Source organism: Pelophylax lessonae (genome assembly GCF_965119305.1).
Source record: "Pelophylax lessonae genome assembly, chromosome: 4".
NCBI classification, from domain to species: domain Eukaryota; kingdom Metazoa; phylum Chordata; class Amphibia; order Anura; family Ranidae; genus Pelophylax; species Pelophylax lessonae.
In genome coordinates, this window is record NC_138771.1 from 223,154,269 (window position 1) to 223,169,612 (window position 15,344).

At 41.2% G+C, this 15,344-nt stretch overlaps 1 protein-coding gene across 1 annotated transcript in view; it reads right to left on the reverse strand.

The window, feature by feature from the left end:
- CPED1 (cadherin like and PC-esterase domain containing 1) overlaps positions 1 to 15,344 on the reverse strand; it is a 459,182-nt gene that overhangs the window by 308,305 nt on the left and 135,533 nt on the right. Inside the window, exon 6 of the mRNA XM_082256067.1 lies at positions 5,972 to 6,122. Within this exon, the coding sequence (XP_082112193.1) occupies positions 5,972 to 6,122 (151 nt within the window). The remainder of the gene's footprint in view (positions 1 to 5,971; positions 6,123 to 15,344) is intronic.

A 15,344-nucleotide genomic window follows, 5' to 3' on the forward strand; every position in this document is an offset into this window, starting at 1 on the left:
AATGGAGACACCTTGTGGTCAAATGTTTCATTTTCCCCCAGGAAAACATTACTCAAGTCCTGAAGTTTTCCTTATTCTGAAATGCATGTCGAACATTAATTACGAGTCCAGTGATTGACTAGGAACCCATGTGTTCCTTGGGTCTAATACAAATGATCATTATTTAATTTTATTTAAGAGAAAGGGAGAAATCGGGACAGGAAAAGGGACAAGGCCAGCATCCTAAAATAAACGAAAGAACAAAGAGAGACCCCCTAGCGAGACTTTTATGGCCATGTGTATGAATAGAAAGTATAAAAGTGACCAAATGTAGTACATACAACAATATAAAATCACAATATAAATTTTATTGAAAAATGAGCATAAAAGCAAAAAGGGAAAGGGAGAAATTGGGTAAAGAAAAAGGACTAGGCCAACATCCCTAAATTAACAAATGAACAAAGAAAGACCACCTAGTGGGACTTTTAAGGCCATGTGTATAAATAGAAAGTATAGAAGTGACCAAATGTAGTAGTTACAACAATATAAAATCACAATATAAATTTTATTGAAAAATGAGCATAAAAGCAAAAAGTCAGCTGGCGTATTGGTTGATGCATCTACAGTATACAACGCATGTACAATATGTACCTAAAAGTTCTACAATATCCTGATAGGGTGTCACTATACATATATCGAGACCAGCAGGATCACCTGATGCAAATATATTCATTCTTTCTTCAGGGGTGTACTGTTTATTTAGTAGAACAGAGTTACTGTACTTAGATTATGTAGATTTGCATTGTTTAACCACAGCCGACAAAGTTAAAAACAAACAGTGGTGACCATCCTGGTGCCAGGGAGGAGGGACAAGTCTGCAGTCCCACCCAAAGAGATCAGACAAGGACCCCCAGGAAAAACACGCCAGCACTCTCACAGGAGTAGTGCCCAAGATGGTCAGTTAGAGGTAATCTATTCCAGTCAAGATCACAGAAACCCCGATTGGAGGGCCAAAAAGGCCACTCTGGTGAAGAGAGACTCTGGATGGTGAGACCCCTGGCACTACTCCTGTGAGAGTGCGGGCATGTGTTTCCTGGTGGTCCTTGTCTGATCTCTTTGGGCAGGACTGCAGACTTGTCCCTCCTGCACAAGCCGTGAATGTTTTTATGCCTTTTGTAATTTTTGTATTTGTTATCTAATTTGATTGTTGAAACTATTTTGAGGAATACGTTTTGTCTACTCTTATATGAATAAATATCTATTTTATACTCTATTGGATGTTTGGTTGCCCTTATAGTCCCACCCCCAGGGGGTTTTTTGTTTCTAGTGTCCCTCCTCCCTGGCACTAGGATGGTCACCACTGTTTGTTTTTAACTTTGTACGCTGTGGTTCAACAATGCATATCTACATAATAAAAGTAACTCTGTTCTAGTAAATATACACCCCTGAAGAAAAAATGAATTTATTTCTGATACGCGTCAGTTGATCCTGCTGTCATTGGTCTCAGTATATGTATCATGACACCTATTAGGATATTATAGAACTTTTAGTTACATATTGTACCTGCTTCGCATACTGTAGATGCATCAACCAATACACCAACCGCCATTTTGCTTTAATGCCCATTTTTCAATAACATTTATATTATGATTTTTTTATTGTTGTAAGTACTACATTTGGTCACTTCTATACTTTCTAATTATACACATGGCCTCAAAAGCTATGGGGGTCTCTCTTTGTTCTTATATAATTTTATCAGCAAGCATTGTTCTATAAGCACATCACATCACAGCCAGAAAGCAAATGTGAAACATGTTAAAAGACTAATAAGACAGTCAGGGAAATTCTATAAAGCTTTATTAACACTAAAGGGTGATATGGCCATTTAAAATGTGCTGCACCAGGTTCAAAATTTCCTGCCACACGTTTCAGTAGCTTTACACAAGCGCCATTCCGTTTTTACATTCCGGAACAGCGCATGTGTACTGGGATGACTGCACTTTGGTGCATGCACCAGAGTGACGTCATTGCGTGCCAGCCAGTGAAGATAGCCACAGCCTGGCAGAAGAAGCCAGGTAGAAGTTGCCTGTATTGGCACGTCACGTAGAACAGTTGAAGCATAGGTATGTATTGCAGAGTTTAGCTCCACTTTAGGGCAGACCTTTGACAATAAAATGCTGCATCATTCTAATCCCCACTCCTCCACTTTTTTTTTGTTTTGTTTTTTTTTTTAAGCTGACCTTTCTTTCATTTTTTTTTTCTTTTTTTTTACTTTTTTCCATTTTTTGCCTAACAAATTAGAGCCAAACTTCAACTCACACTGTGGTTATACAAGCAATTACAACAACGTTCTTTTCCTTTAGGGATAAAAGATTTACGTGAATAAATAAAAGTTAAATGTTGCAAGTACCCCTGTCAAAGGTAAATAGTTTGTCTCAACGCTTTTACTTGATACATTTGCAGGACAGCTTGTTCTGTTTAAAAATAACAGACTTAGACCGCATTCACACTAGTCCGACTTGGACCGCGACTTGTCAGCCTGACAAGTCGCAGTCCGTCACGCTCCCATTGTGCGGTACAGGAGCCGTACTAATAGGAGCGACACAAGACACTCCGACTTAGAAAAAGGGTCCTGTAGTACTTCGGGGCGACCTGGAGGCGACTTGCATAGACATTCATTTTATGAAGTCCGTGCAAGTCGCGCCGAAGTCGCGCTGCACACGACTTCACAGGTCGCCCGACCTAGTGTGAACCGAGACTAACTGGTCAGATCCCCAGGCGAAAATAAAAGAAAGAAAGCCCCAAAAAAAAAACAAATGCAACCACTTGTAAGTTTCAGTATACTGTAATTAATGCATGCTTTGGGTTTAATACCTTGTTAAGTAATTAGCACAGCCCCAGATAATCAGCTAAGTCTTCTGACTACAAGCATATTGCATAAGTGCTCATTTTAAATAACAGCAAAATGGTACAGCCAATGTGAAATTTTACCTTTCAGTTTAAGGCAGCTTATTTCTGTTTTGTGGTTTTCCTTGGGCTCTAAGGGTCCATGTACACGGGACGTTGTTAAAAGTCCCTTTGAATGCTGGAATTTTTAGGACGTTTGAAACGTCCGTTCGGTCGCGTTTGTACCCGCGTTTAGCGGGCGTTTGCGGGCGTTTGGGGGCGTTTGCGTTTAGAACCGTTCCTAGAGGTCAAAAAAATTATTCCCCTTTAAAATGGAAAAACGCGAACGCCAAACGCGGGTCATCGCGTTCGGTCGCACTTTTGCGTTTGAAACACCGGGAAACACACGTTCGAATGCAAATAATTGCGTTCTAAAAAAAGTCCCTGAACGCAACTGCCCGCAAACGACCGCAAACGAACTGGTGTACATGGACAGATAAGATAAAATGTAGGTGGGTTCAGGGGCTTCTAAAAAAAACGCCCAACTGCTCCTAAACGGCCATTTCCAGCGTCCTGTGTACATGGAGCCTTAGTAGGGAAAAATTAAAGGGCTGGATTTACTAAATGCAAATTGAATTTACACTTTCCAAGGGACTTTTCCCTTTAGCTTTAGGTAAAGCTCTGCTGACTTCCATCATCCAATCATGTGCAAGTAAATATACAGCTTTTTTATTCTTCTTACATGTGATTGGGTATTTTTTGTAAATTGAATTTTCAGCACATTCAATAAGCTCTGGTGAAAATTCCCTTTGCAAAGTGAACAGCCTTAAGTACACACATGGGCTGAATGTGTGGCGGAATTGGCAGGTTCAATAGAAATCGGTAAACATTCGGCCCGTGTGTACAGTAGCCGGCCTAATAGAGGCCAACCTGACAGAAGCTAGCTGTTTGCTCAGGTTCTATCGGAGGAGCATGACTGAAAAAGGTCTTCTGACTGGTTCCCTATCAGTGCTCTCAGGCAATGTTTGAGAGCATTGACCGGAGAGTTCTGGCGGGGGAGCCGTCCCCCAGTCTGAACACGATAGAACAGCAGGGAAGATCGCTGTACTAACATTGGGTTGATAGTACAGCGTCTCTGACCGGAGCTGTCAAGTATTTTTTCATTTAACCCCAAAAAAATTAGTGGTGTGTACGAGGCTTTAGTCTTAACATGTACATACATAAGCATGTTATTCTATCAATCATACTGAAGGCCATCCCAATGCACTACTGCAAAGCAGCTCCAACATACTGTATATGAATTTCAAAGCATCGCAATACACTGTAAAATATTAACATGCGTTAGAAAAAATGCTGCATGTCCATTTTTTGGGTCTGCTCTTGTGTATGACCTCCTTCTTGCCTTAATGCAATGCACTTTAACACGCGACACCATGCGTGTTAACAATTATGAGTAAACAGAATGCACAGGAATGGGGAAGTGTAAAAGGCCCCTATAGATTAATGGAGGGTCATTTTTTTGCTTTCAACTTCTCTAAAGGAACATATCACTTTTTATAATGATCTAAAGACCAAACTCTACCCTGCTCAAAGCTGGCGATTGGGGCTTATATAAAGTCATGTCACAAAACATCAGTTGTTGGGCAAAGTTCTGGAATTTGGCTCTCATTGACATCTGACAAATAAAGAACATGACCCTGCCACGTGTAATCAATAAGAAGGTCGCCAACCTCAAAGTCTCATACCCCACACTTTATAATCTAAGTCTTTATAATCTTCCCCAATATTGGGGAGTATTGGGGAAGACTTTATAATCTAACACTACACAAATGGGTAAATCAAAAAAGTTAGGCAATGCCTTATATATCTCAATATTTTATCAATCCACTGTGTAATAAAAAAAAATTCTTCAAAACATAACCTAAATAAATATAAATAATTCCATAGAAGGTTGATAGTAGACCAATCACCGTGTTCTTCAAATAGTTATAATCAGTGACCCAATCTTCAGTAAACAGTGCCACACCATGTGTATGAATGAAATGCACGCTCACCAAAAACAAAATACCAACCAAGTGACCATCAAGCAGGTGGTATCTTAATCCTCCTCCTAGAGGCTTAGGACAGAGTCTTCTCCCAATACTTTCCTATTTTCTCTCTCCAGCTTTGTATCGCTGTAAAAATGCTCCAAACAGACCACAAGAGGGAGGATTATAGTGTAGTGTATTTATTGGAATTTAGATACAACCCTTCCTGAGGACGTGCGTATGCGCAAAATGCATTGAGGTACGAGCTGCTGATGTTTACTTCCGTTCTTGCCCCTATGTCAAGTCTGATACTGTGAAATGTACGCTGGCTCTGGGATAGCGAGCGGCGGTGCAAGATTGTGTAACTCCATAGCTAGAAAGCTATACATGTTGGATGCCTGGTTTCTTCATTCATATGTAAGTGCAGATTTTTAAACCTGTTTAGATCTACATTCCAATAAATATACTACACTATATACCCCATATTCTTGTGGTCTGTTTGGATCATTTTTACAGTGATACAAAGCTGGAGAGAGAAAATAGGGGAGTATTGGGGAAGACCCTGGCCTGTCCTAAATCCATAGGAGGAGGATTAAGATACCACCTGCCTTATTTGTTTTTGGTGATTTCATTCATACACGTGGTGTGGCACTGTTTACTGAAGTTTTGGGCACTGATTATAATTGGTCTTCTATCATCCTTCTAGGAACATTTTTATATTTATTTAGGTTATGTTTTTAATAATTTGTTATTACACAATGGATTGATAAAATATTAGGATGTATATGTATTTTTGAAAGACCCTGCTACATAAAAACTTGGCACCATTTTAATATACTACTGTAGTCCTATCCAATAAAATGTCTCTGTGTAAGTATTAGTGAAGTAGTATTACCAAAAGGTCTTAGCGCCACCTACTGGGAAAATGCAGCACTGCAGCCTTATTTTTTTCCAAAAGAAATGTGCATTCTAAGTAAAAGTTTGCATTCCACGAGTGGCACTAAAGTTTGTATACAGAATACAACACAGAATCACAGGCAAAGTTGTACCTATAATCATCTATTAAAATTAAGATATACCTTCATTGTAGTGAATGGCTTGTTGGGTTGGTCCTGGACCATTGCAGTGGAATGAATAAATGCACGTAGTGGTGAAAATGATGTGATTAGTACAAATGCCCTGACAAGCGGAGAGCTTGGTGATGGTTTGTAATGGTGGAATGACACATTTCTGTAATAAATATGAAAAAAAAAAAATTCAGCACAGATCACTATTTTGTATAAATATATTTTAAAACATATTGATAATAATAATATAACAAATACAAGAGGGGAGGAGAGAAGGGCACCATGAAACCATATATAGTAGCCAATTAATTTGACGTGCCTCTATCCATCCATGCTTGTGAGTGCACAACTGTGTGATTACTCAATAAAATTAACTTGTTGTACTAAATGATTGCTTGGTGCCCTTCTATGCTCCCCTCTTTTCTTTGCAGCTTCCATGTTCCCAGCCTGTATTGAGGAGGCAGCCTTGCTCCAATCCTTGTAGCAATTGAGGTCTCGTCTAACCTCTAGGAATCGTTTTATTTACTCCTTTATCAATTGGTTACTTTGTATATTTTAAACCAAAGGTTTTTACCAGTTTTGATACATTAGTTTTGAGACTTACAAAGTAACCTTTCTACAGGTTGCTTAGGCCCCTTTCACACAGGGGAGTCCGTCGGCGGACTCCGTTTATCTCAGTGGGGGAATCGATCCACCGAGCTGTGTGCGGAGACAGAGCTGTCAGGTCCCCACTGTTCTCTATGGGGGAATCGGATGAGAACGGACCATCCGATCTGATCCGCTGGACGGATGGAAAATAGGGTTTCCATCCATCCAGATTCGATGGATTGGATCGGATGTCAGTGGACATGTCTCCTCTGACATCCGATGCCCCATAGAGATGCATGGGGCAACCGTTTGGATTCACCAAAAAAATGGACAGGCGGATCCTTAAAGTGGTTGTAAACCCTCACATATGCCCAGTGAAGTGAACAGCCTCAGATGATACACAGAGATGAAACAAATCTCCCTACATAAGTTTTACTTGCATATCTGCTGTCTTCAGCTTATATTCTTTAGAAAATAATCATTGTGTTGCAATTTGTTCTTCCTGTTTCAGCTGTGGGAGGGGAGTCTGGGCATACATTCTGTGAGAGCTGATTAGAGGAAAGGTACCCCCCCCCCCCCACACACACACACACACACATAGGCAGAAGAACAATGATACTTGTAGAGCTGTGCTGTGAGTAGACCAGCTCCCTGCTAATCTATTTATAGCACCCACCCCAACACACATTTTCAGCTGCTTTTCTCTCCAGTGTCGGAGTACTTGTCAGAAGATATCAGGCTGATAACAGAAGAACAGAGCAGCAAAAAAATCACGAGACTTAATGCTTTGGAGAGAGATAAGTAAGCATTACAGAAATATGTGCCCAAGTAAAATTGCATGAATGTGGTTTACATCCACTTTTAGGACTATGTTTACTTCGTTTACTTGGGATTATATGACAATTTGAAGTAGATTGAGCGCCACTGGCAATGTTTCTTCCTCCCTTTTCTTTGATAATAATACCTTCCACAATAAATGCATGCTGCGTTATTACATCAATAAGGCCTTGCTGGAAACTGCAGGCTATCTTTTTAAAAAAACATGTACACCTTGGCAGACATGATGTACTGCTGGGAGCAGTATTAATTATTTTCCTAGATTCTACCAAAACACAGAGGCTTTAGGTATTAGAAAACCAATCAAAATTAGGGGAATTATTGCATCATTTACACTGTTTGCAAATATTTGATTTTTTAAAAAAATTTTGTCAACCTTATGAAGGACATATTCACGCTGATTTGTGATTGATCTAGTATGAGCAGTTGCAAACTCCACAACACACTCAGATATATTCCATACAGTATATTGTGATTGCCAATAGGATCTATCAGTCAAAACTCTTTATAATCAAATAAAAAGATAATTTCATCAATCTGTATTAAGATTGGTTGTTTATAATACACATTTGGATATTTCAGAAGTGATTGTCAAAATTCAAAATCCACCTAGAGCTCACTAAATAACAAAGGGTCTTTTTGTTTGTGGTTGAGGACAGCATATCATTGTTACCACCATGAGGCTTATGTCACCCTAGTGATTCTGTCACTTATGACAACTTACCTGTGCAGAATCAATAAAACTCACTTTTTCCTATGGCATCACTTGATGTCACAATGAGATAGAAAGTTTAATTAGATAAAGTGGTTTTGCAGGTCACCATTGACATGGCTCTAAAGCTGGTCATTACCATTCCATTACCATGCATGTTAAGACACACCATTGTGCATGTTTAGATCAATACAAGAATAAAGGGGAAGGACAAGGAGACTCCTTAACATCTCTGCTTTGTCCATGTTTTCTGCAGCTATTTAATTTGCATTTTTTCCTACTAGAGCATGCACAGTGTACATTAAAACTTAGTTCTGCACTCCTGTATCCCAGATTCAGCCAACAACGGGCTAAAGCCAGCTGTCAGCTGATATCATAGAAGTGATCCAAGCTCTGCAGGGATCAGCCCAGATGCCTGACTGGCAGTTGCCTCTTAGTGCATTGCAAAGAACCTGAGCCAACCGCTCCCGGCCCCTCCACAGCCCAGCATTCCAGTAGGCGCTGAAGGGGCAGAGCAGAGAAGAACCTGTGACTGACAGTCACCAGCTCTCTGCGGGCTGAAGACTGAGAGCTGGGCGATCAGCAGTCTTTGATCGCTTAGTTCTCAGTATAGAGTCGGGGGGGAGGGGGGACAGATGCAGCATCAGACCGATGGGTGAGTATGCATGTTTGCAAACCCACATTTCTATTTTAACTGTCACAGTTGCCGCATGCTTGTGTCAGCTCTAAACCAAACATTTAGGCTAAGTTCACATGTAGGCGTTTTGGGGTGTTTTTGGGGCATTTTTGGGGCATTTTCTGCTCTAGGATCAGCTCAAAAACGCCCAACAAGACAAATCCTATTCATTTCAATGGTCCCTGTTCACATCTGAGTGTTTTGACGTTTTGAGCAAAATGCCCAATGCTCAAAAAGTACATGAGCTTCTTTTTAGGCAGATTACAGGCATTTTTATTTTTTTCCATTGGTCACTTGTCAATCTAAAAACGCCTGCACAAAAACGCCTGTAAAAACGCCTGTAAAAACACCTGTAAAACGCCTGAAAAAACGCCCATAAAAACGCCTAGAAAACACCTGTAAATAGCAACGCCATGATGTGAACGTAGCCTTAAGCTCTCCAACGGTTGGTGTCATAGCTTATCACATGTGCAGCACCATGGTGACTGCAGATCTAAAAAGAGGATAAGATGGTGACCTCTTTGACTGCAGGGTTTAGGAGGGTTTAGTTCCACTTTAAGTCCTGTTAATCCTGGAGTTGGGATGGAAAAAACCCAAAGGAAACACATGGTCCATTTTATACATTTTTATTTTGTTAAGGGTAAGGTCACCTTTTCAGAACTAGCTCCAAATATTTTGGCCACGCCTTCGGACTATGCTGCACAAAGCGGCTTTGATGCCCTGTGCTGCCAGAGTAGTAGAGTGTACATTGCAATAGACAACCCAGAGTATCCTTCATAATTCTCGCAATGGCAAGTGCTCATTGGTCAGTGAGATGATGCGATGACCAATGAGAATTGTATCTTTCTTATGTGACACCTTACCAGCAGAAAAAGGCTTAGGTGCACTTCTCATTGGTCAGTGTGGTCACGTTGCTGCACTGACCAATGAGCGCTTGCCATTGTGAGCAATAAGATGGAAAATCACCATTAGGTTATATATTGTGGTGTACGGTGTAAGGAGCGCTACACAGGCAGCACAGGGCACCATGGCCGCTATGTGCAGCAGGGTAGAGAGGGATAGCCAGGATATTTAAAGTTAGTTTATCTTTACAAATTTCATGAAAACGTGAACTTACCCTTTAAATTGTTTGATTTATTTTTTAACTGTCGGTTGCCTCAGGTAAACAGTAAGAGATTCAATGACCCATTTACCAGTTCACTGGGTACAAGTACATTATAGAAAATCTCTTTCTAAGCAGGCTAATGTTATGAAATGGTAACCATACAGGTAGTAATAAGAATTGGAAAATAAAATACATAATGGTACATACAATTTATTGTAAGTGCGGTACTTATGATAAGTCTGGTACTGATAATAATCATGGATTTGTGACCATTTACATGCTTGCTTTTCTATCGTTTGTTTGTGTTTTAATGCAAGATATTTGTAGATTACTCTCTAGAGGGAGCTCTTCATGGGTCAGCGATTTCAGCATCCTGCTTAACAAGCACTGACATTTGATACCATTTGCATTGTAAGAAAGAGCAGTAAAGAACAAGAACTATGTAAAGCAGGAAACATAGCCTATGTAATCAGCTAATAAGTGTAACGCTCCTGCGTTTTATGTATAATGTGGATTTACAGCTGCAGAAATATTCCACTTCAGTAGTCATGTAGAGAAACGCTGAGACACCAATCCCAACTCCCAAGACTCATTATGTGTGGATAGTCTCAATTCAGCAAGTAAATACACACACTCAATAAGATGTTCCTAGAGTGACTTATATGTATAGTAATATAGTGATGATAGGCTGAAGAGACAGGTTGGGTAGAGATGGTAGATGACAGACACTTGAAAGGAATGTTCTTGAAAGTAAGATAGTAGCAGATGGGATGCAGATAGGTTTAGCAATCATGTATGGTAGCAGATGATAGAGTAGCAGGTGAACATACAGGATAGACCAACCCAGTGCAAGAGCAGATGGTATTAGGCTCAAGAGCTAGCAATCTTAGTTAGTGCAGATGTAGTAATAGTCCTTAGTATGCAGAGCTAGATAGTGTAAGCTTTAGTATGAAGGTTATAGAGGTTTCCCCTGTGGGGTACTTATCACTAGTAGCAATGTAGTAGAGGAGAGGTTCGGCAAGAGCGGATGATCCGGTAACGGGATACAGGGATCAGCAGCGTGGTTCCGATAGCGAGGTATGCTTGCAAGCATGAGAGCTTCAAGGCAGATTATGCGGCGTTGAACAAACATGTGAGTGAGACCGCCGGAGGTTGAAATAGCCGCTCCAGCGGCGCTCAGTGATGACAGCATCGGTCTTAAAGGTGTATGCGCACCTTACCAAAAGAGAATGGTGGGGCGCATACACTTAGGAAAAGTGGAATTAGGGTACCAAAGGTACCAGAACATTACAGTACCCCCCCCCTTAAGGCCGGCTCCTGAAGGCCTCTGGAGCTGGTTTGTCTGGGTACTTCGCATGAAAGTTGCGGATTAATCTAGGGGCATGTATGTCAGAGGTGTTTAGCCAGGTGTCGTCTTGGGGCCCATAGTTCTTCCATCGAACTAAGTATTGAAGTTTTCTTCTGTGGATACGAGAATCCAGAATCTCTTTTATCTCATATTCTTCTCCACCTTCAACTTGTACAGGAGGAGGAAGTGGGATAGTAGGCCTTATTCCTTGGTCAGGAACATGGGGCTTCAGTAGCGACACATGGAAAATGGGATGTATTTTGAGGTCTATTGGCAATGTAAGCTGTACTGCAGCTTTTCCAATAAGTTTCTTGATTGGGAAAGGTCCAAAGAAGAGAGGTTCAAGCTTTTTGCTAGGGATTTTCAGTCTTAAATTTTTTGTTGAGAGCCAAACGAGGTCCCCAATAGCATACTGAGGAGAAGGTCTTCTGCGAAGATCATAGTACTTCTTTTGTTGACTGTGAGCGTGTGCAATGGTAGTATTAAGCAAACCCAGAGAGTCCTTTATTTGGGTAAGATAGTCTGAGGCTACTGGGTTATTTGAAGGAAGGATGCGTGGTGGAAGAATAGAGGGATGAAACCCATAGTTCAAGTAGAACGGACTCTGCTTGGTCATACTGTGGGTTGCGTTGTTGTAGGCAAATTCTGCCAGAGGGAGAAGATCCACCCAATCATCCTGTTGGTAAGAAGTGTAACAACGTAAATATTGCTCGATGCATTGGTTGACTCTTTCAGTCTGTCCGTTGGTCTGCGGATGGTAAGGAGAAGTGAGCTTCCGCTCAATTCGTAGTATGTGACATAGTTCTTGCCAGAACTTGGAAATAAATTGTGATCCACGGTCAGACAGAAGAGTTTTTGGGATACCATGTAACTTAAAGACATGTTTCATCAGGAGTTCTGCCGTTTGTTTGGACGAAGGTAGTCTGCGAATAGCAATGAAATGTGCCATCTTTGTCAGATGGTCCACTGACACCAAGATGGTATTAAATCCTTTGAAAGGAGGTAGTTCTACTATAAAGTCCAAGGACACAACTTCCCATGGAGTTTGGGGTATTGGTAGACTGCATAGTAGACCGGATGGTCTCGTAGTGTCAATTTTGGACCTGGCACAGATATTGCATGAAGAGATGAATTTTTGTATAGATGTTTTCATGTCAGGCCACCAGAATTGTCTGGTAATCAGATTAAGAGTCTTTGTCATACCCATATGTCCTGCCATAGGCACATCATGCGATAATTCCAAAATCTTGGTGCGCATGGTAGGTGGTATGTAAAGTTTGTCGTTGTAGTAGAGGAAGCCTTCTGCATCGGTATTTAGTTGTGGTGGGGGTGAATCCAAACTTATACCATGCAAAACCTCTTCCTTCAAAGAACGGACAACTCCAATAATACGCTTGTGAGGTATTATAGGAACAGAAGGGATTTTGAAGTAGTTTTCTTCAGTTAGTCGTGATAGTGCATCCGCCTTTTTGTTCTTATCTGCAGGTGTGTAGGTCACTAGGAAGTTAAACCTTAGAAAGAATAGTGACCATCGTACCTGTCGGTGAGAGAGAGTTTTGTTAGTCTGAAGATATTGAAGATTTTTATGGTCCGTGTATATAAGTATTGGTAATCGGGTGCCTTCGAGTAGATGTCGCCAATTCTCCAGAGCCAATTTTATAGCAAGCAGTTCCTTTTCACCCACGGGGTAATTTACCTCTGGACTGCTTAAGGATTTAGAAAAGAAGGCGACTGGATGGAGTGGTGAAGTGTTAGTTGGTCGTTGGGAGAGTATTGCTCCTACTGCCATGTTTGACGCATCTACTTCCAGAATGTATTGGAGGGATGGGTCTGGATGGCGTAGTATGGGAGCAGAAGTAAACCTTGTCTTTAACAGGTGAAAAGCTTTATTTGCTTCATCTGACCATTTGAATGGTCTCTTAATGCTAGTGAGCTGTGTGAGGGGTCTCACAATAGCAGAGAAGTTCCTGATGAATTTCCTGTAGAAATTAGAAAATCCAAGGAATCGCTGTAGCGCCTTGCGGGTGGTTGGTGTAGGCCAATCCTGAATGCAGGATATCTTACTCATGTCCATCTTGATTCCTGTTTTGGATATGATGTAGCCTAGAAACAGTACCTCTTCTTTATGAAACAAGCATTTTTTCAGTTTCACGTATAGGTTGTGTGCAAGCAATCTCGATAATACTAGTCTTACATGTCTTATGTGTTCAGACAAGGATCGTGAATATATAAGTATATCGTCCAGATATACCACAACACAGACATCTAGTAAGTCTCTGAAAATATCGTTTATAAATCGTTGAAAGGCTGCAGGGGCGTTGCATAGCCCGAATGGCATTACAAGATATTCGAACAATCCGTATCTGGTTCTGAATGCAGTCTTCCACTCGTGTCCATCACGGATTCGAATGAGATTGTATGCCCCTTTCAGGTCCAATTTTGAAAAATAGGTAGCTCCACGCACCTGCTCAATGAGCTCAGGGATAAGCGGTAGAGGATAGCGATCTTTTATTGTAATAGCATTCAATTGCCTATAGTCGATGATAGGCCTGAGACTTGAGTCCTTATTGCGGACAAAAAAGAGTCCTGCTGCTGTGGAAGAAGTGGAAGGTCTAATAAAACCTTTTTTCAAATTCTCATCCAAATATTCTTTGAGATGGGAAAGTTCATCCTGTGAAAGAGGATAAACATGACCGAACGGCAATTTGCTATTTGGGAGTAGATCAATACTACAATCATAGTCTCGATGGGGAGGTAGTGCTTGAGCATTTTTCTCAAGAAAAACCTCAGAGAGATCCTGATAACATAGTGGTGCAATCTCATCTGTCACCACAGACAGGATCTTCCCGGAAGACGGGAGGTTACACGTACCCTCGCAATAGCAAGAGAGGAAGGCCAGGGTCCGTTCCTTCCAATCTATGGTTGGTTGATGTGTGTGTAACCAGGGAAGTCCCAAAACAATGGGAAAGTGGGGTGAAGGTATTAGATCGAAGGTAGTGGTCTCCATATGAGACCCGTTAGTAGTGACTAGGAGTGCCTGTGTCTGATCAGTGATCGGACCAGAGGATAAAGGAACACCGTTAATAAGACTCACTGAGACAGGTTTAGGTTTAGAAATAATAGGGACTTTATTTAAAGCAGCAAAACGTATGTCAATATAATTTCCACAAGATCCTGTGTCAATCATGGCCTTAGTAGTAATCCTGTTCTGGTCCCACTGTAATGTTAAGCAAACAAAAAGGTAAGGGTTAGTAATTGAAGTTGTCAATCCCCCTAGGAGGACATGTGAACACTCACCCTTCTTTTTGCAGACTAGGGGACAGACGTTTATCTTGTGATCCGGGGATGCACAGTACAAGCAGAGATTACCAGATCGTCTTCTGGCTCTTTCCACAGTTGATAGAGGTGGGCGTATGGTTCCTACCTCCATAGGAGTGGGGTCATCGGCCGAAATCCGAGAAGAACTGGATAATGGCATTCCCATTTTTTCAGCCTTTCTTTCTCGTAGTCTTCTATCTATGGTGATACTGAGTTGTATCAATGCATCCAGGGTTTTTGGCAGATCCGCTCCGACGAGCTCGTCTTTAACGGCCTCTGATAGGCCAAGCCTAAATTGAGTTTTCAGAGATGCATCATTCCATTCTGAATCAAGGGTCCATCTCTTGAATTCTTCGACAAAGTCTTCCACAGGTCTCCTACCTTGTTTCAAGGACCTTAATTGAAGATCGGCAGTACTCTGCCTATTGGGATCATCATATAGGCTAGTAAGTTCTGCTAGAAATAAGGCATAGGATTTGAGAAGCTGATCGTTTTTCTCAAAAAGAGAGTCTGCACCGGCCCGAGGATCGCCTGTTAGGTAAGAAATAATAGTACAAACCTTAATGTGATCAGTAAGGTAGGTACGGGGTTTTAGCAAGAAAAGTAACTCACATGCGTTTTTAAATTCGCGAAATTTTTTGCGATCGCCTGTAAATACCAAAGGAGGATTTATTTTGGGTTCAGGGGACTGAGCAGTGGTAAGTTGTGTCAGTCTGGTTACCTGCTGCGTCAGAGCCTGATTTTCTTCTCTTAATTCAGCAAGTGCGTGTATTAACGCACTTACTTGCTGTTTTAATTGTG